The sequence below is a fragment of the Candoia aspera genome, chromosome 1, assembly GCF_035149785.1.
Source record: "Candoia aspera isolate rCanAsp1 chromosome 1, rCanAsp1.hap2, whole genome shotgun sequence".
NCBI lineage: Eukaryota > Metazoa > Chordata > Lepidosauria > Squamata > Boidae > Candoia > Candoia aspera.
The window spans coordinates 163,198,296-163,223,615 of NC_086153.1; the positions used below are offsets into that span (position 1 = coordinate 163,198,296).

The following is a 25,320-nucleotide window of genomic DNA, read 5'->3' on the forward strand; positions in this document are numbered from 1 at the left end:
CCCATATTTTCCACAATTGTGGTCCCTAAGGCCCTCCAGTGTCATATCTGCCTAGCACACAGTGCTTGGAAAAATCTGGATAACCATGGGATAGCAGCAGAGCGATACACAGAGCTCTAATCGTTGGCATTTATGGTTCTCTGCATTTTTGGAACCCAGAAATGATATGGATAAAACTGACCATTCATTGACATGAGGAGGAAGAAAAAAGAGATGCCCTCTGATATAACTGTGATCTAGAAAATTAAAGCTTCTTTGTCTTACTGCCAAATGAGTTGCCATTTGTGGAGCATTCCTACATACCTACCAACGGATCAACCTATTTGCTTTCTGGTAAGCCAGTTGCAGTAAAGAGAGGCATGAGATCATTGAAAAAAAAGCAATATCTAGTTTACTCCCACTACACAGGAGTCACAGTATATATACTGTGGGTGTCTGCATTCCAGGGTTTGAATTCTAGCACTTTCCAGCCTTCTGAGATGAACGCTGTTTTGGCTGTTCTGTTCACAGATTTGAGAGTGGGAAGCACCTGCACAGTCTTGTCATAATCACTCTGTCCTGCCTGTTGGTAACTACTGGTTTGATACCACCATAAGTATCTGCATTCAGATCTATTATAACTTCCTCCCATATAATAGATCTAATTTCCTTCCTTCCTTTTATTCATTAGTTCAAGTTCCTTAAAATTTACTTCTCCTCCATTCCAAACCAAAGATTCCGTATCGCTTGGTCATCACCAATGGTCCGTAGATATTTACCTCTGTGACCATTTATGGCTTTGGTCAATCAAGGCTTTCATATAATGTTCTAGAAATATAGAAAGGGATACAGAGAAGGGATAAACTAGGTTCCGAGCCTTATTGGTAATCATGCCATATCTATCATTGCCTGTTAACACTGAGGACATTATGGGTCAGTTTTAGCCAATCTGCCACCAAAGGACTCTAAAGCAGTCAATTTCTTTATTTTAGCATAGAAGACTCAAACTGAAATCTGTCCTTATATTCTGTGGCATGCACCAAATCCTTCTGCTTCATTACACACGTTAAAGTTGAGCTTGCATGGACTTGAGGAGAAGCTCAAAAAGAAAGAAGTTTGAAGAATGAAAGACAATATCTGAAATGATGGATGGTTGTGGTAGAAGGAAGGATGGTTGGAAAGGATAGAAAGAAATGTTTTAGCATAAATTAGATTTAGTTCTATTTCAATAATTACCCCAAATTATGAAAATAAATCTCCTGTTTGCTCCTGTGTTAGTCAATATGCTGATGTATAACATAAAGAATAAATGTAGAAAAACTCCCATCTAATACTCCAAGACAATCCAAATTAACTTTTTTTTAAGCTCAGTAGTGATTTGATCATTAAAACTGCAATCATTTAATGAGGAAGCATTGAAATGCCTTGGCCAACTATTTTACCCTCGAAGAGTTCCCCAATTATAGAGAAATCATCACTGAGGTACGGTCAGATACAGCAATTGTTCCTCTGGGACAATCATTTACATTTAAATACTTTTTCATGTTTCTTAACCTAAATACTTCCAGTGTCATCAGCACTAGTTCTAGGTTTCTATGATAAATGCTCCCTTTATTTAAGGAGATGTTCAGTCAAAATGCCTTGAAGAGAAGACTTAATCCTGGTTTCGTTCACACTTCTCTTTTGATTTATTGTTCATTGACCAGGAAAACCATTTGAGATCACAACAATTATGACGGCTGCTGTTTCCAATATCATAGTTTCTATTCTACTTGGGAAGCGCTATGACTATGAAGATGCCACATTTCTAAGACTACTAAAGCTAATGAGGGAAAACGTTCGGCTTGCGGCAACCCCTGTTGTGCTGGTAATCTAATTTTTCATTTGAAAAGAATGTCATGAAAAAACTGCAGCAGAATGTGTGACATTCAAGCTTTATTGCAAAGCAAAGCATGTTGCTTCTCATGGGCATCCTCAGCAAGATCCCATCCAAAAGGCAACATGAACATGATGCTATCAGGATCCAAAGTCCACCCTTACATACAGTAGTTGCATGGAAACATCACGTGGGAGCATGCAGATCCCTTCTGAGCATCATGACTCCATCACTCCCTCTCCCTTTCTTGTACATTTCTTGTGAATGCACTCAGATTGGAGGGGTGGGAGCCTTCATTGCAAATACCTTTTCCGTCTTTTTGTTTCTTTACAGAATACTCCCCAACTCTAACTGTGCTCAACAGTTTCCTTGACTAGGACGTGTGCATTCGGTTGCTTAGATTAATCATTCCCATTGCTTGTTTGGGAATCACCAGGATGTGAGCAGGAGGAGCTCTTTCAATAGCATGTTGGAAAATGAGCATTCCCTCACCCAAAAATTGTGTGGGGGTTTTGTCCATGGGATTTGAGCCTTAGTGAATTAAAAATATTGACTATCCATAGCTCCCTCAGTCATTGTTTTTATTATTCTTGCTGATTTGTTGTAGACATATGGAACATTATTTTGATAAAAAAGCTTTGAAATGTCCACCTGAGAAATTCAAATTATTCAACTTCCTTAATATATATTTTCTTTTATCATTCTTTCAGTTTTATAACATGTTTCCTATGCTGGGGTTCCTTTTGGATTCTTGTAAAAAAGTCATGAATAATATGAACGAACTCCATGATTTCATACAGACCACCTTCATAAAATATCTCAAAGATCTTGATGAAAATGACCAGAGGAATTTTATCGATTCATTTCTTGTTCGGCAAAGAGAGGTAATGGATTATTTTATACATGCCTGGAATTAATGATGATTTTTTAAAGATATTTTTAAAACGTGCCTCCATATAAACTTCCTGCAGGTTGGTTAAGATCCTTGCTTCAGAAATGTATTCAGAAACAAATACTGAGCAGTTTCTAAACATTTTCTGTTCATTACTTTATTTCAGAATCTGCAGCTACAAAAACTACACCCAGACTGTTTTTCTCTCCATTAAAACTGCCATTAATATTGAGCCTTTTCTGTAGGAATGGCTCCAGAAGGGGTGGAGGAGTGTCCAAGGAGTGTCCTTGGAGGGGGATCTTGGGGTGATCCCTTTGGTGGACCAATCCTTTTTTCTTTTGGCATAACTGTTTGGTCTTAGAGTTTTCCTTATAGAAATCCAGTAGGGTTGGGGCAAGTCTAACCTCTGGGGGAGGATGTTACCCACCCATGAAGTGTCCTCTTAGCCTTCGATTGGTTACATGAGTAGGTTGAGTTTCCTTACTAGTGTTTTCTTTATGCACTTCAGGAAAATATGAAGATGACAAACGGTGAATATTTCCATAATGAAAACCTTAAAGCTCTTGTAGCTAACTTGTTTGCTGCTGGCACAGAAACGACTGGAAGCACTCTGCGCTGGGCCATCCTCCTAATGGTGAAGTATCCGGAAATTCAAAGTAAGTAAGGACTTTCTTGATGACCAATTCATGTCATTGGCCTAATAACCAAAAATATAAAAGTAACTGAAAGAAGATTTTTGGTACCTGGAATGTAATATGAATGAAGGGAAGATAAATGAAGCAAGAATAGGTTGCCCTTTAAATAGACAAGATAACATTGATCTCTCTAAATATAAATAGACTAAACTTACTTTGTAAATGAAAGTGAATTTTAATAAACTCAAAAGATTGAAAGCCAATAGTATTTGTCTACAAGAAACGCACAGAAAACAAAACCATGTCCATTGTTGAAACAAAGAAAACTAGGCCAGGAATATACAGCATTGGGAAAGACAAAGAAAAATGGAATAGTAATTTATCTTAAATCCCCTTCCTGGGAAGTACTAGAACAGTTAAAAGATAGAAAAGGAAGAATTTTTCATCTTGAACTTAAGAAAAGAAGGTAAGATTTTAATACTGACATCCATTTATACTCCAAAAACAGACAAGGAACAATTCTATGGAAGCTTCTTCTAGATGTTAATAAGGATTGCAGAGAAGGAAATAATTATTATAGGAGGTTAGGCATATCATCCCTAGAGGAACAAAAAGGAGGACAGCTTCCAGGAAAGGTTCTTCAGAATATGGATATCGTGGCCTTGACCAATGTTTGGAGATCAAGAAATCCAAAAGAAGAGACGGTAAGTTTCGTTCAGCAAGACACCAAGTGTACTCAGGAATTCCCATGTGTTGGATCTCTGTGGCTCTCGCGCCATCTCTCCCAGAAGTGCAGATTTGCTCAGTCACACGGGCAGATCATTTCAAAAAGGAGATACAATTTTGGAAATGCAAACAAACCAGGGAAACCTCTGACATATCACGTCAGAAAAGGGAAGGAAAGGAGGATGGTAACAGCAAAAAAGAAAGAGAAAAAACTGCTATATCCAAGATTGGAAATAACAGAAAAACTTGCAAAACTTTGAAGAAATTAAATTCCAGGCATAAAAGAAATGAAGGAAACTTGAACACATATATTGAACATCCAGAAGCTAAAGAACTTACTGAAGAACAGAGAGAAATGTTAAGCAAATTTATAACAACTTGAGAGATCAAAGAAGCATGAAAGAAAATTAAGATTGGTAAGCGACAGGCACAGATAGGATGGTAACCTTGTGCTTCAAAAAGCTCGGAGAGAAACTAGCAGAACCACTATTGAAGAAGATGAATGAATCTCAGACAGCAAAACAATTCCAGAGATGTGGGACGAGGCACCTATAACATTAATACACAGAGAAGGGAATAACCCAAAAAACCTCCATTCGTATAGACCCGTTTGTTTACTGAATGTCAGTTACAAGATATTCACTACGTTATTAGCGGAATTTATGAGGAGGGAAATCCCCAAAATTATATGAAATCAATGAAAAGGAAACCAAGATAATGACAAGGGGGGGAAAGGTGTGTGTGTGTGTGGGGGGGGGGTTACTAGAATGTTTTCCTAGAATGTTTTTCTTTCTTTCCCTTTTTTGTTTGTTTTACCCTTTTTAAAAAAACACAAATATTTTTATCATATTTTCATTGTAATCTTCGCTCTAGTCTAAAGTTTAGTTGATATATGTACATGTATTTTTCCCTTGTTTTTCCTTGTTTTCCCTTTTTTTGTTCTTTCTCTTAGTTCATAACAAATAAAACCAGGGGTAGGGGGTGGGAATTGTCCTTCATTGTCTAATATGAGGCAAGAGGGAAGTGACTTTCTGTGAAGATGTGTGTATTTCTGTTGTGATCAGATTTTGACACATCTCCCTGTGCTCCATTTTACATTTCATTCCTTCTGTGGGTTGAAGCTGTAAGCTGATTCGTTCATCTCTTCTTTGGATGGAAATATTCATAAAAGAAGGAGAAAGAAGAGAAAAAAATGCTAGCATCTGAGAGCCAGTTTGGCCTAGTGGTGAAGGCAACGGGCTAGAAACCAGGAGACTGAGAGTTCTCGCCCTGCCTTAGGTATTAAAGCTGATGGGGTGATTTTGGGCTGGTTGTGCTCTCTCATAGGGTTGTTGTTTTGGGGAAAATAGGAGGACAAAGGAGTATTAGATATGTTCCCCACCTTGAGTTATTTATAAAAATAATAAAGGTGGGAAAAAATATTAAAAATAAAACCCACAGGAGATCGCAGATTCGTACCACAGATATGCACTACAAGCATATTTGGCTTCATGGCCTTATCTTCTAATACTGCAGATGAAACATTTCTGGATATACTTAAGCAAGTTAAAAACTCCATAGAAGATATGACTTTTAAAATTACCACTAACAATATTTTCTGTATCTTTGTAATATTTCCCTTGTATATGAATCTGTTTTTGTTCTCTCTGTGCAACCAAGTTCCTAGAGGCTTTAGCAACTGTTCTCCAATGATTAATTTTTATTTTGTTTTTATTCAGCAATTTGGGGCTGCTTGAGTCCTGGTGGTTCTGGGAACAGGAACAGGAGAAGAGAACAGGAGAGAGGGAGAGAAAGGGAGAGAGAGAGTGAGACTGAAGTGGCCTAAAGAAAAACAAAAACAAAAAGCCACTCAACCAGGGCTCCAACCTCAACCTACCGCAAGGCTGGGAGAATAGCCTGGTCTCCAGTAGTTTTCTGAACTTCATCAGAGTGGCAGAAAACTGGATCTCTGGGGGAGGGGATCTTTCCAGAGGGCAGGCACTCTTCCTGGATTCCCACTAGATGACATAAATGGACCCCAAGTGTGCCTACTTGCCCAATCTCACCAGCATATGAATGGCACTAAGAAGCCTACTACAGCTACTCCAGTGGGCTCATGTGGGCACAATGAGGCATGGAAACCACTGCCCCCTCTGCCACATTGTGGACCAGCTGAAACCTCTGAGTGGTCTTCAAGGCAGCCACAAGTACAGCCAATTACTGTAGTTCAGAAAGTGACCAATGCATGAGGGACAAATTGAAGGGGTGATACATAATTCTGTTTTGTTCTCCCAGGGAAGGTCCAAGAAGAAATTGCAAAGGTAATCGGAGATCTACAGCCAAGGACAGACCACCGGGCCAGAATGCCTTACACCGATGCAGTGATTCATGAAGTTCAAAGGTTTGCTGACATTGTTCCAACCAATGTGCCACATGCAACCACCAGGGACATAACTTTCAAAGGCTTCTTCATTCCCAAGGTGATCAGTCTGAAATCAGTGATTTATGCAAGTTCTAGTCTTTCTTGGACAATGTAAAGTAGAGTTTTCATGGTAACAAAATGCAGTTTAAGAGCTATTGAGCAGTGGTCCAGCTGATATTCTATTAATATGCCTCATGTTTCAATTTTTTGAGCCTGTCCTTTTCTCTAGGCCCTGTATTTAAAGCAGTATATAGATTTGCAATACCACTTTTAGAATTGTTGTTGTTACATTTTTTTTATTTTATTTTTGAAATTGAGTCTTTCTCCAGGCCCAGTATTTACTTCTAAACAACACTTTTAAAAACTCACTGAATGATTTCTATAGCAATGCTTAAATGGACACACTCCTTTTCATATAGCTTTTTCCCTTTCAATGTTTAGGGCATGCACATTGTTCCATTGCTGACATCTGTGCTCCATGATGAATCTCAGTGGGAGAAACCTCATGAATTCTACCCTGAGCATTTCCTTGATTCTGAGGGACAATTTGTGAAAAAAGCTGCATTCCTGCCATTTTCTGCAGGTAACATCACTCTGTATATGTCTGCATGGATATGCATGCATGTAGCTAATGTTGGTTCAGTGACAAGCTATCCTTGAGAGACTTTCAGTGTAGCAGAATAGTTAGGAAGGTTCATATTCCTTTAAGATTATAATTATTCCTTTGGAGCAAGATGACATTGGGAAGCCATGTGAAAAAGTTTAAGAAACCAAGAAATCCACCATTTGTTTGCCATGTATGCTTTCTTCCAGGTCGGAGAGTATGCATTGGGGAGAACCTTGCCAAAATGGAGCTCTTCCTCTTCTTTGCCAGCCTCCTGCAGAGATTTACCTTCCAGCCACCCGCAGGAACACCTAAAGATGACCTGGACCTGACCCCTGTGGTCGGGTTTATAACCCCTCCCATGCCGTACAAGACCTGTGCTGTGTTACGTTGATCCAACAGAAAGAAGTATAAAAAGCTGTTTTCTCAGCCTTTCAAATGGCTTTATTTTGATACAGAGGCAAAATCTGACATGATGTCAGATTGTCTAGGAATCAGATGTGGTCAAAGAGCTGAATTGTAATGATTTATAGACACATAAAATGTAGATTCTGATGGGGAAGAATAGTTGGGAAATCATGAAAAGCAAAGAGCCTTGTATTGTTTTTACTGTTATTTTTTTCCCTTTGGGGGCCATTTCTTTCTTTCGCCTTTTACTATTTTTTCTCTTCTTCAACTTTCTGTTTAGTATCTTTTGTCTCTTTTGCATTAATTAGAAAGAGTAATTATAAGTACTTTTAAAAAAAGCAAGCTCATTTTTCTGCGATAATCTCAAGTGCAAATTTATATATTTGTTATACCTAGTTATCAATTGTATTCTTTCTTTAAAAAAAACAATAAAATAATAATATTTGTAGTAGTGATTCTATGTTTTTTATAATGATGGTACCAGGATGAAAATTTGGATGATTGTATGACAGTTGCGTCTTTATTAGCATCCCTTTCAAAAAGCCAATATCTAATATTTTCTGTATTCCAAGAACTAAGTTCTCCCAAAGGTGGTAGGGAATACATTTGTAAAATGGGTGAGAAAATTTTAGTCCATTGATTCCCAGCTGTGTAATGGAGAAAACAGAGTTCGGCAAGATGGGATTCTTGAAGGCTTTGCAAGGTGTATTCTAACAGTGATGGAAGGTAGCCCTACCTCCATCCTTAAATAGGCAGCAGGGGTACCCTGGGGGAGGCCCAAGATTTTCCTTATAAAGTTGTTTTGGACTACTTCCAATTGGGCAATGACCTTCTCATCCCACCCACTAATCTCAGCCCCATGCAGCATCTGGCCTATCACCTTGCCTTGGAATATTTTAAGTGCAGAGGCTACCAGTTGTCCTCCTTTAGAATAGAAAAATGTCAGAAGGTCACTGCACGCTGCCAGTTGCCAAGAGATTAGATAAGTGTTGTTTTTTGTTTATTCATTCAGTCGCTTCTGACTCTTCGTGACTTCATGGACCAGCCCACGCCAGAGCTTCCTGTCGGTCATTGCCACCCCCAGCAACCCCAAGGTTGAATCCGTCACCTCTAGAATGTCATCCATCCATCTTGCCCTTGGTTGGCCCCTCTTCCTTTTGCCTTCCACTCTCCCTAGCATCAGCATCTTCTCCAGGGTGTCCTGTCTTCTCATTATGTGGCCAAAGTATTTCAGTTTTGCCTTTAATATCATTCCCTCAAGTGAGCAGTCTGGCTTTATTTCCTGGAGCATGGACTGGTTTGAACTTCTTGCAGTCCAAGGCACTCTCAGAATTTTCCTCCAACACCACAGTTCCAAAGCATCGATCTTCCTTCTCTCAGCCTTCCTTATGGTCCAGCTCTCACAGCCATATGTTACTACAGGGAATACCATTGCTTTAACTATGCAGTGTACTTTCCATAAAAGGGACTTATGAAAAGTGATGCCCAGGTATTTAAAGGAGGGACATTGTTCTATTAGTGGGGCATTAATTGGCCATCTATTTTTAATATTATTTTTGCCAAAATCTACTACCTTAGTTTTATTATAATTTATCTTCAGTTTTTCTATTTCAGAATAAGCAGCTAGTCTGGCCAACAATCTTCTACAACCAATCTCAAATTAGGAAATAAGAGCCATGTCATCAGCATACACTGCATCTGGGGTTCGCATGCCAGAGCGCTGACGTGTGTTCCTAGCTGGGAGGGAGCTGCTGATAAACCTTGCACCGAGTGCTATATCTCTCTGCGCTAAGCAGGAATGTGTTTGGGTTATCTTTTTGTGTCAAGGACTTTTTGCCCGTTGATCAGCAGAACTCGTTAGGAGCACCTGGGAATGTGAATTTGAGACAGTTGAAGGGGGGGGTGGGACTCTGTAACGGAGCTATTTAGTTTGATTTTAGGTGCGCTTTTCTCATTCTCAGCTTTCTTTGTGTTTGCACTCTATCCTTAATAAAATCAGAACTTAAACTTTGCTTTTGAGTCTGAGTACTTTATTGGGAGAGGCATTCATTACAAATAGCTATAATGGTAGCATTATCAATTTGTAAATAAATAAGTATAGAATTTATATAAAGTGGAAAAGGAACAAAGCAGCCATGGCATCCTGCATTTGGAGAAAGCCTTTGATAACATGGAACTGACTTTCATATTTACACCTATGAAAAGGGGAACTGCAGCATCAATTTTCTTACATTAATATGGAGTATCTACAAAAAACCAAAGAGCTAAGCTCATTGTAAATGGACTTTTATGACAATAATGTACAAGAAAGAAAGGAAGCTTGCCCCCCTCTCCTTTATTTTTGTAATGGTATGTGGGAATGACCTTGGGAGAATGAGGGAGAAACGTACTTTCAGACTTGCAAGATTCATGTCATCTTTGTGAGGTAGTGCATACAGGAAGCACAGACAGAGGAGCTAATTCTACTTTATTGTAAGGCTACATTAACAGAATCTTGCATGTCTGAAAGTACATTTCTCTGGTCTAATAAAAGATCTAGGAGGTAAAGTTTAAAATCTTACAAGACATGGGTGGAAGAGAGGGCTGTTTAGAAAATTTGCAGGAACCTGTGCTGCCCCATCCCCACCTCTCTGAGGCTCCTCCCCAGTGTCGGCATGGCAGAGTTGCCAATAAAGCTGCAACCTTGACACAGGTGTGGGGGGGAGACGGGATGAGAATGGAGGAGACAGGTGTTTTGGAAGCTCTGCAGCCACCAGCAAACAGAATAAAGCAGCTGAAGAAAAGAAGGCATTTTCCCATCACAGAGACTGGATGGCCCAGAGGAAAATGACGAGGCAAGCACAGCACAACAAAGCAAAGCACAACGCGGGAAGTGCAAGAGCTTTACACGCTGGCCAATAATAGAGAAGAAAAAAAGTAGAAGAAATCCCAGAGAGAGGAATTAAAGAAGGAACAGCATCTGTAAAAGGAAAACATTGCTCCATAGTAGTAATAGTACAGAGTAAAGAAGTAATACCAGTAGAATATAGTATAGAGAAAATTGTATAGTAGCAACAGCATTAGAAATAATGTTTAGGATAAGATAATAGCAATAGAAAGTGCTCACACATATACATTTGTATGTTTCACTTTTGTATCTTGGTTTTTTCAAAATAAAATGTCTCCCCAACCCTCATAGGTGTCATGAGTGCCGTTGAGCTGAAGACATCAGCACAACGGCACACATGACAATAACGAGGAAGCAGAGGAAGGGGCTCAAGATAAGCATAACAAGCACGACAACAGCCACAGACCCTAGCCGGAGGATGCAGCCATCAGAACACAAAAGAGAAGGAAGAAAAGACAAAGGCTAGGCGGATCGCGAGGCACACCCAAGCCGTTAGCACAAGCGCAATGGAGATCGCCCAGCTGACAGCAATCACCGGCTGAATGAGGAAACCGATGATGGGCGATCCCGGGGCACCAGATGGGGCCTCGCAACCCTTCACCTACCGGCAAGACAGCAAGCAGGACAAAGGGGGGGTGACGTAACCCAGGGTGAGGGGGCGCTGACCGGCGCGGGGTATTTAAACCCCGCACCGGCGCGCTCCACTCACTCTCAGCTTTTTTCGTAACTGACGCTACGCATGAAATAAACCGGAACCTGCTTTCATATGAATCAGCGTCTGCGTTTTACTCTGCGGTAGGCAGTGCATGACATAAAGCTGAGAGTCACAAACTCAGCCTCGCCGAGCCCCACCGGACAACGAGCCGCGGGAGGAATAGCTGGCGAGAAGACCACGAGCAATGAGGCTGACGCGTCACGGCCAAAGCGGGCGAACCGCACGGCAAGAAGCAGAGGAGGACCGATCGAGGCCAGAGGCACCGCGGACCCCAGGAGCCACGGACACCCGCCCGGCCCACCACGAGCCTCAGCTCCAACCCCAGAGGGAGACGGCGGCAGAGGCGACCCGGCCACGGGAGGGAGCAACATACCTCCCGAGAGCAGCGGAGACCCCCCCACCCCACATCGCACCCCAGCCATGGGCGTGGAGCGTCAGCCCAACTGCGGCAAGCACAGTGGAGGACGGAGAGGCAACCCAGCCAACGCACCCCCAAACGGAGGAAGCGGACCAGCGGACGGGACTGCCTGAACCCCACCAGCGGCTGAACCCGGCGGACACACCGATAGACCCGACCCCAGCTGCGGCGCGGATTTCGGACGGGGAAACTCAAGCCAGACTCGCGGCCATGGAGGCCCAGCTACAGGACCTCAGGACCATGCTGCAATCGCTGATGTCCCCGGCGCCGCCCAACGACGTTCCTGTGCAGGCCCACACCCCGAGCGGGTTGTCGCACCCCCAGAGGCCAAATGCTAATCAACAAGCGGCCCAAGCGGACGAAGCCAGGAGTCGGGAAGCGAGAGGAGAGGACTCACAGAACGCCCGGGCCCCAAAGGACTTCCCCATTTTCTTCGACGGGAACCCCGCGAAACTGTCGTTCTTCATTACGAACGCCAGGGAATTCATGGGGCGGCACGGACACTCCTTTAACTCCGAAGCGGACAAGATCACAGCCGTGGCGATCAAACTACAAGACCGGGCGGCAGACTGGTACGTCCAAATATACGAGTCCAACTCCCCCGCCCTCTCTGACTTCCATGCTTTCATTACCGAGATGAAGCGCTACTTTGAGGACCCACTAGCCAAAGAGAGGGCTAAAAGCGCACTCCAAAGCCTCAAACAGGGCGCACGCACTGTCCCGGACTACGCCCTCGAATTTAAAGCCCTAGCAGGGAAGATCAACGATTGGTCTGAGACCACCCTGCTAGAAATGTTTAAAAGGGGGCTCAACCGCAAAGTACTTCAATGGGCTCTCTACCGGGACGATCCGGAGACTCTGCACGGCTGGATCCACCTCGCGGGGAAAGCAGAACACGCGCACCGCACCCTCCTAATGGCAACGACGGAAGACAAAACCAACACCTACCCAAAGGTACCCGCGCCACACGTGGGGACGGCCAGTCCCACATATCCAAGGAAGAAATTCACTCGCGGGTCCTGCGGGAGGTGTGGAAAAATGGGGCACAAAACGGCAGATTGCTTCTCCAACCGAACCCCAGCGAGCGCTCCTAAACCCACACTGAAACCTAACCTCAAACCAACTAACCTGCCGCCACCCCCCCACCGCCGAATGACCGGAGCCACAGAGACACCAGACGAAGGCTGGGACACTTACTGGGGGGGAGAGGACGCCGTAGACCCAGACCAGCCGGCGGGAAACGCTCCCCACCTGCCCTAAAATGCGCCGCGAGGCAGGTGGTGGGACAGAGGCGCGGATCACTTCGACAGAGCAGCGAAAGCTCCATAATAATGGCGGCAATCAAGCTCTCTGGGGGCAACGGAGCCACCACGGCCGCGGCACTAGTGGACTCGGGGTGCTCGAAAAACCTGATCCACCCCGACATAGTCGCAAAACTCGCCCTACGCTGCCTCCCCCTCCCCACGCCGCTGGCATTTCACCAGCTGGACGGCTCAACAGCGGGAGGGACACCAGCCACGATGCAGACCGAGCCGGTTACCCTACAAATGGGTACCCACACCGAACGAACATCGTTCGTGGTAACCCACATAGGACGGCCCATCGTAGTCTTGGGGATACCATGGCTCGCAACAAACAACCCGCGCATCGACTGGGCGACCCGCACCTTCCGATTCGACGACGGCGAGTACCGGGTGCCAGTTCCGGTGGGCAGGACCAACCCCACGGTGGGACGAGCAGAGGCGGCAACCCAGGACAACACAACTACCCCAGAAGACCTACCGGAGCAATACGCTGACTTCTCAGAGGTCTTCGGAGAGGCGGAAGCTGATCAACTACCCCCCCACCGCAAGACGGACTGCAGGATTGACCTACTGCCCGATGTCCCCTTACCGAGGCCGAAGATTTACTCGATGACCCCGAAGGAGATGGCAACCCTCCGGGAGTTCATCGACAAAAACCTAGAGAGGGGATTCATAGAGCCGGCATGCTCACCGGTCGGAGCGCCCGTCCTATTCCGAGAGAAAAAGGATGGCACCCTACGGCTCTGCACCGACTACCGGGGCCTCAATGCAGCTTCCCTATCCAATAAATACCCCTTACCCCTCGTGAAAGACATGTTCGCCCACCTGTCCACGGGCAGAGTATTCTCCAAGCTGGACCTTCGCGAGGCGTACTACCGGATCCGAATCAGGGAGGGGGACGAATGGAAAATGGCGTTCAACTGCCCCCTAGGTGCGTTTCAGTACAAAGTGCTGCCATTCGGACTAGCAGGGGCCCCGAGGGTATTCATGCAGCTCATCAATGAGGTTCTGCATGAGCACCTGTTCAAAGGGGTCCTGGTCTACATAGACGACGTCCTGATCTACTCCAAAACGCAGGAGGAACACATGACCCTAGTCAGACAAGTCCTCGACAAGCTAAAAAGGGCGAAACTCTATGCCAAACCCTCAAAGTGCGAATTCCATAAAGCACGCCTAGATTACCTGGGGTACCGAATCTCCGGAGAAGGCATAGAGATGGACCCCGCAAAAGTCGAGGCGGTGGTGAACTGGGAACGCCCCCGTAACAGGCGCCAACTCCAGAGCTTCCTCGGCTTCGCGAATTTTTACAGGTCATTCGCACGGGGGTTCGCGGAGATAGCCCTCCCCCTAACAGACCTCCTCAAGACTAAAGGGGTGGGGGACACACGACGCGCCAAGAACCCGGGCAAGGTACTAAATTGGACTCCCGCGTGCCAAACCGCATTCAACAGGCTGAAAGCGCTGTTCACCATGGAGCCAATCCTCGCGCACCCGGACCCAGAACGGCCGTTCGTGGTCCAAGCCGACGCCTCAGACTTCTCCCTGGGGGCCATCCTACTCCAAAAGGACCCCACAGGAGTCCTGAAACCATGCGCCTACCTGTCGAGGAAATTCTCGGAGACCGAAAGGCGCTGGCACGTCTGGGAGAAGGAAGCCTTCGCAGTGAAATCGGCATTGGAAACATGGAGGCACCTACTGGAAGGAGCCACCCAACCATTCGAGGTCTGGACAGACCACCGGAACCTCGAGGCCCTCCGAACGCCCAGACGCCTCAGCCCAAAACAGGTCAGATGGGCCCAATTCTTCAGCCGCTTCAACTTTCAGCTGAAATTCATGCCGGGCAAAAAGAACTTCCTAGCCGACGCCCTCTCCCGACTGCCCCAAGACGAGGAGCCCGCCCCAGACATGATCGGGACGGTCCTATCCGCTTTCCAGCTGGGGATGGCAGTGACCACCCGGAGCGGCGCTCGGAGGCAGCCCAACCCCACGGCACAACCGACGGTGGGGCAACCAGTAACTAGACGGCGCCAACCGCAACTGCCAGGGGGGATACGCGCAGACCTCACGGCCGCCCTCAAAACCGACCCTTGGCTCCTAGCTAACCCCGACAAGGTGACGATGGCACAGGACCTGGCATGGGGGGAAGGCAGAATATATGTCCCAGACTCGCAATGCCAGGCGATCTTGCGCAGATCCCACGACGCCAAGCAAGCGGGACACTTCGGATTCCTGAAGACCCTGCACCTCACACGATGCCAATTCTGGTGGCCCGCACTGAGACGGGATGTGAAAGCCTATGTAGCGTCCTGCCCGACATGCGCCAGGGCCAAACGGGCACCAGGTAAGCCCCCGGGACTTTTACAAAAGGTGGCGGAGCCCTCCCGCCCATGGGAGGAAATCTCCATGGATTTCATAGTAGATCTCCCACCCAGCCAGAAGAAAACGGCCATTTGGGTGGTGAAAGACTACTTTTCGAAACATGCCCACTTCATCCCCTGCTCATCGGTCCCGTCCGCCCAACAACTAGCCAAACTCTTCCTGATACACGTGTACAGGTTACACGGATGTCCCGCACGCGTGGTGACCGACAGGGGCACACAATTCACTTCGAAATTCTGGTGGGCCTTCCTAAAGCTGACGGGGACCCAACAAGCTCTATCCACTGCCTGGCACCCCCAGACGGACGGAGCCACAGAGGTCCTCAATGCCACCCTAGAACAATTCATACGCTCATACACAAACTACCACCAAGACGACTGGGTCGAACTGCTCCCGTTTGCGGAAGTCGCATATAATAACGCCGTCCACACGAGCACGGGGAAAACCCCATTCGAAGTAGTCTCGGGGCATGACTTCGTCCCCATTCCGGAGCTACCGCAACCCCCGGGACCCCAAGTAGATGCTAGTGACTGGGGACGGAAGATTGCGGAATCGTGGCCAATAATCACGGCAGCGCTGAAGGAAGCACAGGCGGCCTACAAAGAGCAGGCCGACAAGCACCGGCGCCAGCAACCGACGTTCCAGGCAGGGGATATCAATGCATACGGAGATGGCCTTGAAGAAAATATTGGGCAGCTCTTAGAAAAACATGAACATAGACCAGAAAAACAGGAATGGGTAAGAAAGAAACTCAAGAATGACTCTTTTTTGGTAGAAGAGGGAGGGAAGGAGAAATACTGTCAGGATTTCAGGATTTTGTTACTAAATCTCTATCAGTAAAGTAGAAGTATAATATTACTTGTGATGTCAGTTTCTGCCATGAGTACTGATGTTGAGCAGGAGGGGGCCTCTATCCAGGGGGGAAAACGCATGTGTAGTACTGAGAAGTTAAACAACCATTCAAAGAGACACAGATCAGACCCGCCTTAACCTTTGGGGTTTATCTGTCTGGGTTTTTCCCACAGTTCTTCAGTTTGTTAGGATTTTCTGTCTAATGTAGCAGTAATAAAACACTAGAGACCTATTCCTTGTCTCAGCGTGGTTCCTGGCTGTTAGGACAGTTTCCTGGTCTACTTTGAAGATCTGAAAATAAGGAAGAAAAAATAGTAAATGGCTTTGTACCACAACAATGCTCTATACTGAAGATGGCAAGATAAGATTGCCTCTCCCCCTTTTTCAATTAGCATAAGAATCATTAGCAGTGAAAATATGTCAAGAAAATGTAATTTAAGGACTTAACTTTTCAGTGAAAGAACATAAACTGAAATTCTACAGACAGTGTTGTACTTAAAATTATCTAACGAAAAAACTCCTTAGTACTGTTAATGCAATATATACAGCAAAATGGCCTTGTGTCAGGTTTATCAGATTAAGAAAGAAAGGAGGACATGGATTTGTCAGAGGAAGAAAAACAAGCACTTATTATCAGGATGTAATATTACTGTAAAAAAGGTTAAATACTTAGGAATGACAAGAAACAACATGGATTTATCTAAAACAATGATTTACTGAGTTGAAAAGATTTATCCAAAATTCAGAATGCTCCCCCAGTCGGAATTGATTTTGGTCTTTCCATAGTAGGTGGAAAGCATATGGCTGCCCAGAAAATATTTTTGATAGGCAGACGAATAACTTGAATCAATCAATCAAATAATCAATCAGATCAGCTTTAAAATGAAAAATAATGCCTAAACTTGATTGGATTCCGTGGCATTTGGAAAACCAAGAAATCCAAGCCATCCTTAATGGGAAGCAAAACCAACCCACTTAATTGATCCCACCTAGAATATTCTCTGGAGCTTATTGAAGGTGGACACAAGGAGTTATATTGCTTTTCTGTACATGCTTGGAGAACCTAATTCTCTAAAGAGGCCATTTATGTTGATTCTCGTTGCATCACCACTATTTTGTGGCTATTCCTATGCAAATGCCCAATAAATCACTCATTCAAATACGGGGTTTTTGCTATGAGTAGCAGATCTTCTTAGAAAACTCTACTAGACCACAGTGATATAAGTGAAGAGAAAGTACATCACAGAAAACTGTTAAAACAGAAGTAAGAGTTCAAGCAGAAAATGGAAACCCACTTCCTTCTCAGTGGATTGGACAGAGATGGAAAATTCTCTAGCACTGTGTGAAAATATCAGCTGAATAATTACTCAGGAAGGGATGTCTCTGCTGCTCTCTGGATCCAGTACATTAATGGACTAAAAGATTCCATCTGCTGGATTCCTTAACTGAATTGTGAAATATTGTTAACGGACAAGAGGATTTCATAATCCAATGTATATTCATTAGAAGTTATTGCCATCTGCCCTAAGTGTTGGATTGCTGTGCAGTTCAAATTAGTTTAAGCTTGTTTCGCAAGGCTTCCATTTAAGAAATAAGCACCACCTGCACAAGTATCACAGTGAATGGTAAACAGTCAAATATAGATCAAATTCCTGGGGAGGAGACAGAAAGCAAAGGCAAGGTTGGGAGTTATCTAGCATACGGGGCAGTCTGATGACTCACTGGAAATAGTAGCTGGACTGTGCCTAGTGCAACACTTTGAAATACATGTTCGTACTGCTTCGGTTTACAGATTTCATTGTAATTGTTACTGAAAACCGCTTACTGAAAGGAAATGGGTTGGATTGCATTTGTTTTATTATTATTACTATTCATTCTTATGGTTATATTCCTTTTCAATACGAGTAGTTCCTAGAGTAACAGCTCCCCAAATCTTCCCCCGGGACCCAGGACCTTACCCATTTTGGGAAATCTGCACATAATGGATTTGAAGAGGCCTTATAAAGCAATGCTAAAGGTAAACCTGATGATTAACTATGAATGTTCTTTACCAAAATGTATTGATGTTGGTACAAAAGTTTAGCAATTTATCAGGTTATCCAGTTAACTGGAATAAGACTGACATGCTTCCTGTTGGTCCTAAGGAGTATATGAAAAATGAGGTTAACTTGGTGTTTGCATTTGCTTATATATGCTGGAAGGATTATTCAAAGAAAAATCTCTTTGTTAATAGATGCACATTTTTCTAATTGTTTATCTCAAACTTGAACAGATGGTTAAAAATACCTATGGATGTGTAGAGGAAGAAAAAAATTATTTACTTATTTACTTACTTATCACATTTCTTTACTGCCCATCTCTGCAAATGACTCTGGGTGGTTAATTATAAAATGTAAAAATCCTTACACTAATATATGTATTAAGAGGGATTCCTATGTTAAGCAGATATATTCTTAATTGAATGGCCATAAAGTTTCAAAGCGGTTACGTGGCCATCAAGAACAGAAGCAAATATATTGCATAAGGTGTTTCATGTCATTCTTTAAGCACATCCCTGTTTTTGTTGTAAGTAGCTAACTTTTCCAAACCATTTTGATTGGAAGGCCCCTATCAGCCCCGTCCTGTCCATTAGAATTAAAAGGACGCACTGGCAAGCTTTCTGTGACAATGAAAGATAGGAGAGACGGACCTGCAGTAGCTGACAAAAATAAGATACCATGTCATGTCCAACAAGAATGGTTAATAATATAATTAGAAGTATAATACTTGAAGAACAATTCTGTAGTTTGGAAGTCTTTTCCTGGTTTAGAAGGCAATTATCTCAGCCCCTTGACTCCTCCTTGTCACTTTAGGAAAGGTTACAAGCACCAGAAGTTTCCTGATTTAGTTTCCGTTGCTTCCTATGAGATTTGATTCAAATCAGGCCCCTTCAGTTTCTTATTCACAGTTTAGCCATATCTGATGACTACTTCTTTTTTTAACAAGTCTTCTTTGGTTCATCAAGAAGATGCTGAATGAGCAGTGAAAATGGTTTCTGAATTTGAGTGGCCTTCTTTTTTTTAACTCTTCAGATAGTTTGCTTTGCTTTCATTATTTTATTGTTATTGGTTGATTATTTGTCACACTGAGGAAGCATTTGTCTCAGAAAGGCAGGATATACATGATGAAATAGTACTGGCAAAGAAGACCGAAAACATCACTTTAAGTTTATGGCCATGAAGATGTAGAAGACAGAGTGGAAATCAGCATACTCTAAACAGCACACAGAAAGATGAGGATATAATAGAACTGCTACATAATACACAATACTGCTACAGTATAGCTTTGATAGTTCAATCTTTAATAATTTGTTAGAGAAAGTATACTCTTGGTCAACCCTCAAATTAGAATATGTTTCAATATGAAGCAAAAAGGAGGTTCAGAATCCTTGTTTTAAAAAAAAAAAATTCTACTTAATGTAGGTCTCTAAATGCACTTTCTGCCATATTCTAATCACTTCTTATAATATATTCTAGAACCCAAAAGCTCTTATAAACAAATCAAGAATAGTGTTTAAAGAAAATGGTTGTATAACTTTAGACTATAACTTTCCTGGGATAAAAGAAAAGTCCTTAGTTGTGAGCATACATGTACTTTTTCCTATGAAAATATCATGGCATTAAGCTGAAATTTGGTCAATAAAATTGTTAAATTGAAGATTTTTTTTTTTTTACTCAGTGGGTCAAGAGCTCAAACTCAAAGGGAAAGTATCTCAGAACTGCATTTTCAAAATCCAAGACATAGGATGGATCTGGGAATAACTGCTGGTATTTTATTTTTTTCTTAAAGATGTTAAGTTTTCTTGAAGTATTGATACAGAAATGCTTGTGCAGAGCTAAGGAGTCAATGTGCAGAGTTGTGCATAGTGGAGCAAGAATGGTGCTGTCCATGGAGGAATAGTAATGAACACATCAGAAAATACTATTATTGAAAATCTTCTTCAACAAGAAAGGGTATCTAAGCATATTTCTTGTTGTGGTTACATCTTCATGTCAGTCCTGCAGAGCTGATTTCTTTAGAACTTACAGAAACCTCTGTCAGCTTTTGACATGAATTTCCAATAGGCAATAGTATTTTTATTTTTGTTAAACTTATGTAATACAGTAATTAGGTAAGTTATTTCAGATGTTTTAAACAACCACTGCAATGCCATAATGACAGTTTTAACAAAAACCAATATAATAATATATCATATAAAAGAAAGAGAAAAAAAAATTACCTCAGCCTTGGAATTATGAGACATTTTTTAAACAGAATTCTGCTTATGTGAATCTAATTATTGATCAAAATGGCCTCTCGTTTTCCATCTGCTGAATTCCAGTTGTCAAAAGAATATGGCCCTGTTTTCCGCATCAAACTGGGATGCCAGGAAATGGTGGTGCTGACTGGCTATGAGATGGTCAAAGAGGCTCTAGTGGACCAGGCTGATGCATTTGCAGAGAGGCCCTTCATCCCCATTTTTGAGGACTTTGCAAAGGGCTTTGGTGAGTTACTTCATTCAAGACCATAGTTGACAATCCTTGCTAAAGTGTGATCAGTATTGTGTACATGTAGTCCTCATTTAGCAACTGCCTCAGATAGCAACTGTTTGCTAATACAACGGTAATAAATTGTAGTAAACAGTAGTAAAAAAAAAACATTTTCTGACTAATGGGTGCACTTATGCCCAAATTTCTGTGCTTGACAACAACACACTTGGATTAAGAGTAATGCTGGCATTGCTGCATAAGAGAACTATCTAAATGAGATGGTAGTAATCAGCAATCTTTTTCTCTCTCTCTGTCACATGATTTGCATAGCAACCATGTCACTAGAACCAATTTCAGTTGCTAAACAAGGACTAGGTAAAGGTAAAGGTTTCCCTTGACATTGAGTCCAGTCGTGTCCGACTCTAGGGGGCGGTGCTCATCTCCATTTCAAAGCCAAAGAGCCGGCATTTGTCCATAGACACTTCCATGGTCATGTGGCTGGCATGACTACACAGAACGCTGTTACCTGCCCGCCGAAGCGGTACCTATTAATCTACTCACATTGGCATGTTTTCGAACTGCTAGGTTGGCAGGAGCTGGGACTAGCAACGGGAGCTCACCCCGCCACGCGGATTCGAACCGCCGACCATCCAATCGGCAAGCTCAGCAGCTCAGCGGTTTAACCTGTAGAATATTTCACCTGAAGTTTTCATAGGCAGTAACATCAGAGAATGCAGACAGCTTCTGCAAATCCAAACAGGATAGATAAAATCTTTATTTTGCTGACTTGACTTAATCCTTCAGTGCCAACAGAGTGAGCTAGAAAATAAAAAAAATATGGCAATAATTGTACTAACAGCATAAATCCAACCCTCCACCCCTGAACATGTTTGTTTCTACTTGTTTGCAGATTTGGGGTGCAGGAATTCCCAGTATTGTTTTCTTCATATTGTTCCTCATATACACAGTTCTACATATCTTGCATAGTGTGAATTTTTTTTGCCAGTTTCTCTCCCTTAATACACATTTTTTACCATCCTTCACGGAACAGTTCTGTATTCCCCTAAATGCAACTTAATCACAAGCCATGTAGGATATGAATTAAGCTTATTCAATGGGAACCAGCATCCAGTTTCAAAGCGAAGTCACGATTTTTTCACGCTTCTATTCAACCGTCTCCAGATGGCACAGGAGTTGACCTTGACAGTTCTTCTTTTCCCCATATCTGTTACCAGCTTGCCAAGGAATGCCGGCTGTTTTGCGCATGCGGTTTCCATTCAGCACCATCCCCCTTCCTTTCTTCCACAGCAGCAGCAAATCATGGCAGGGGGAAAACTTTGAATTAGAACATCTTGCAGAGATTCCATCCTGACACACTTCTGCATTATATTCATACAATATGAACAGTACAGTAATGCACTGCCAAGGATTCCATTTAAAAAACAAGGGGTGTATGTGTGTGAGAAATTTATACCATGACAGTATTAGCCCCAAATTATGGTACCTGAGAATTTGCAAAGCCAAGACTCTAGTAAGTGTTGGAATTGGCTGGTCCAATGTCTAAGAAAGGAAATTGTTTCTCTCTCTCTCTCTCTCTCTCTCTCTCTCTCTCTCTCTCAAAGCCCCACTTGGATCATCTCCTACCATCTCTCCTGGCAAGAGGCACCAGGCTATTTTACATGCTGGACTGCAATCCTTACTCATCATAGGCAGCTTATACGTTTTAAGGAACCACCTTTTGCTAACCTTCACACTTAAGTAACCACTTGATCAAGGCACATCCACTGCATTTCCAGTGCTAAAAATAAATAAATGTTTGCTTTCCATATCCTTCATTTTTGATACTCTAACAATACTGGGATTAACTTTCAGACATATGCATTATAATGGTGGAATTTTCCTGGTACAAATGGATCTTCAACTTGACCTCTTATCTCTGATTTGACCTCCTATCTCTACCTCTACTTCAGGTGTTGTTTTTGCTCATGGTGATAACTGGAAAGTGATGCGACGGTTTACAAAATCCTCATTATGGGACTATGGAATGGGCAGGAGGATTGTTAAGGACAAAATCACCGAAGAGTGCAGTGACTTGACAAAAAAAAATGAGACTTATGAAGGTGAGTTGGTATTTCCTTCTAATGATCTACCAGACCATCTTTCAGGACAAGCATAGAATATGAAATAACTTCTTTCCAAATGGGAGCTACGAGGGCAGCAGACTAAGCATTAAATGAATTAAGGAATGCTTTTTGAACACCTCCCTGTGTAAAGGATCTAGAGAAACCCTTACAGAAAAATATGCCAAGAACTGTTATTTATAAGGAGTTGTTAGATTATACTAAATTAGCTGTGGAGGAGTACAGAATGAGAAATTGTTTCCAATATGAGCATGAAAAGGTGTTATGAAATGGACTTACTGCTCCTCCATGCTTTGAGTCAGTAATATGCATGTTATCCACTTAACTGGAATAAGTTAGTAAGTTAAAAACTTAAGCACTAAACCAACACCATCCTTATTCATTTTTGGGTCTCCAAATGATCAAATCACTTTTTCTGTACCCTCATCTCGTTCCCATCCATCCATTCCTTCCTGTAACATTTTTCCCCACCACCACAGGATCACATTGAGAATGTTGTACGATTTCCCCTTTAACTCATGACTCAATGTTCTAATATCTTCATACCCTGGTGTGTAATATGCAACTATTACCAATATATACATTCCTACTTTCATATGAAGTCATATGAAGTCATCACTTCATATGAAGTCATCACTTCATATGAAGTCATCACTTCATATGAAGTTTCATATAAAGTTGGCTATAACTGTTTGAGTGGTACGTAAACAATGCTTAAATACCAGTTGACCTCAGATCCAGGCATCTTTCCTTCAGCATTATCCCCACCTTCCAAAGTTGGAGATTCACTATACAGAGGGGAATGGTGTCCTCTGAAGCCTTAGATCTATTTGCTAATCTAAAAGCTTTTATGTTACTCAGTTTATTCTTCATGCTTCCAGCAACATGGTCTATCCATAGCTGTTCTTCCACTTACCCCATTGCACACAGGGGCTAGAATGTTGCTGCTTCTTTTTGCCTGTCATCAGAAATGTAACTGCTCTTGCCTCAAAAGGATGTACAAGTAGTCCTTGCTTAATGACCACAATTGGGACCAGAATTTTGGTTGCTAGGCAAAGTGATCATTAAGCAAATCCAACCTGATTTCACAACCTTTTTTGTGGTGGTCATTAAATGAATCACTCAGTTCCCCATTGATTTTGCTTGCTGGAAGCCAGCTGGGAAGGTTGAAAATGGCAATCACATGACCGTGGGATGCTGCAATGTTCATAAGTGCAAGGACTGATTTTAAGTTGATTTTTCCAGCATCGTCATAAGTCTGAACTGTCACTAAATGAATGGTCATTAAACAAGGACTGCCTGTATGATAACTCTAGTATAATATTAATGTGTAACTGCTCCTGGCTCAAAAGGATGGGTTGTACAGTTATTTTCTGTGTTACTGATCTATAGACACATAGATTCTGATGGGGAAGAATATAGTAGCAGGGAATTCAAAGTGTTAACTGATTTATATTAATTGGGTTTTCTTTCTGTATGTTCTCTTTACTTGTGTGTGTTCCTAACAGGTTGGTTGGCAAGACTGGGTGTCCTGACTACCAGGAAACACACTGAGACAATGACTTGGTCTCTAATATTTATTACTAGTACTTAACAAGAATCCTAACAAACTGAGGAAGCGTGGGAAAAACCCAGCCATATAAACCCCAAAGGTTAAGGCGGTCCCGATCTGTGTCTCTTTGAATGGCTGAACAGTTCCTCAGTGCTACGCATGCGCTTGACAGTCTGGGTGGGAGCTCCCTGCTCGCCATCCTTACTCATGACATCATCCTCCCCTCCAGATTGATATTCCATTTCAGCCCCCTCCCCTCCAGAGTCTTGATAAGATATGTTGTCTGCTTGTAAAGTCCCATGGGAACTGGGCAAAGAAGGCAATTCTTCAAAGGACAACTCCTCCACGGACGAAGCAATGCTGCCCTCCCAATCCGATAATGCCTCCGAGCCAGGTGGCTGCTGCTGAAAAACATCTAGAGAGTTAGCAGGGTCAGCCCCCCTCCCCCCTGGGAAATGCAAGCCCGAGGTTGAGGGCTGTGGTTCACCCGGCTCCTCTGTAACTGGAGGCGAGGCTTCAGGCGGGGGCGGGGGGAAATACACACTCACAAACTCCTCAGCTTGAGCTTCTTCGGCCTGCTCAGGCGAAAGAGGAATCTCGGGTAAAATGCGAGGCTTGGGTTTGTGAGGGAAAAGCTGATGGAATCGATGAACCAGTGCTGGAGCATGTACATCTCTGGCATTCTCCCACGTGCGCTCCTCCTCAGGGTACCCTTTCCAGTGTATGAAATATTGGATGCCCCTTCCCCTCCTCCTAGAGTCCAGAATCTCCTCCACTTCGTACTCTTCCTCTCCCTCCACAATTACTGGAGGTGGAGGGGGTAGTTGCAGTCTTGTACGGTCTGCGCATCAATAAAATTAGTTGAAGCTCCAGAATCCACGAGGGCCTCTAGCTTGACCTGGTGCTCTGGGTTGACTTGAACTTTTACGGGTAAGTAGTAAAAGTCTTGCCTGGAATCTTCGGAACGAGCCCTCCTTAATTGATTTACGCTCTCCCTGCTGAGCTCTTGGGAGGGAGACCAACGGAGTTTCCCTGATTGGAAA

General features: G+C 43.2%; 2 protein-coding genes across 3 annotated transcripts in view; both read left to right on the forward strand.

The window, feature by feature from the left end:
• The window catches only part of LOC134506877 (cytochrome P450 2K1-like), a 34,054-nt gene extending 26,207 nt beyond the window's left edge, over positions 1-7,847 (forward strand). For both annotated transcript variants that reach the window (XM_063317254.1, XM_063317262.1), the window contains exons 4-9: positions 1,686-1,846; positions 2,566-2,739; positions 3,256-3,403; positions 6,383-6,567; positions 6,951-7,092; positions 7,323-7,847. In XM_063317254.1, the coding sequence (XP_063173324.1) occupies positions 1,686-1,846; positions 2,566-2,739; positions 3,256-3,403; positions 6,383-6,567; positions 6,951-7,092; positions 7,323-7,507 (995 nt within the window). In that variant the 3' untranslated portion in view covers positions 7,508-7,847. The remainder of the gene's footprint in view (positions 1-1,685; positions 1,847-2,565; positions 2,740-3,255; positions 3,404-6,382; positions 6,568-6,950; positions 7,093-7,322) is intronic.
• A 10,093-nt stretch (positions 7,848-17,940) lies between these two features.
• LOC134496301 (cytochrome P450 2K6-like) lies at positions 17,941-23,701 on the forward strand. The gene is made up of 4 exons (XM_063302065.1): positions 17,941-18,093; positions 20,437-20,599; positions 22,555-22,704; positions 23,694-23,701. Exons 1-4 carry the CDS (start codon positions 18,058-18,060, stop codon positions 23,699-23,701), a joined length of 357 nt encoding a protein of 118 aa, XP_063158135.1. The 5' UTR covers positions 17,941-18,057.
• The last annotated feature ends 1,619 nt before the right edge of the window (positions 23,702-25,320 follow it).

Excerpts from the sequence above, each read along its gene's own strand:
- LOC134496301 (XM_063302065.1), top strand. The coding sequence starts at position 18,058 with ATGGATTTGAAGAGGCCTTATAAAGCAATGCTAAAG. Across the intron at positions 18,094-20,436 it reads CTTATAAAGCAATGCTAAAG|TTGTCAAAAGAATATGGCCC; the intron begins GTAAACCTGATG and ends GCTGAATTCCAG. Across the intron at positions 20,600-22,554 it reads GGACTTTGCAAAGGGCTTTG|GTGTTGTTTTTGCTCATGGT; the intron begins GTGAGTTACTTC and ends CCTCTACTTCAG.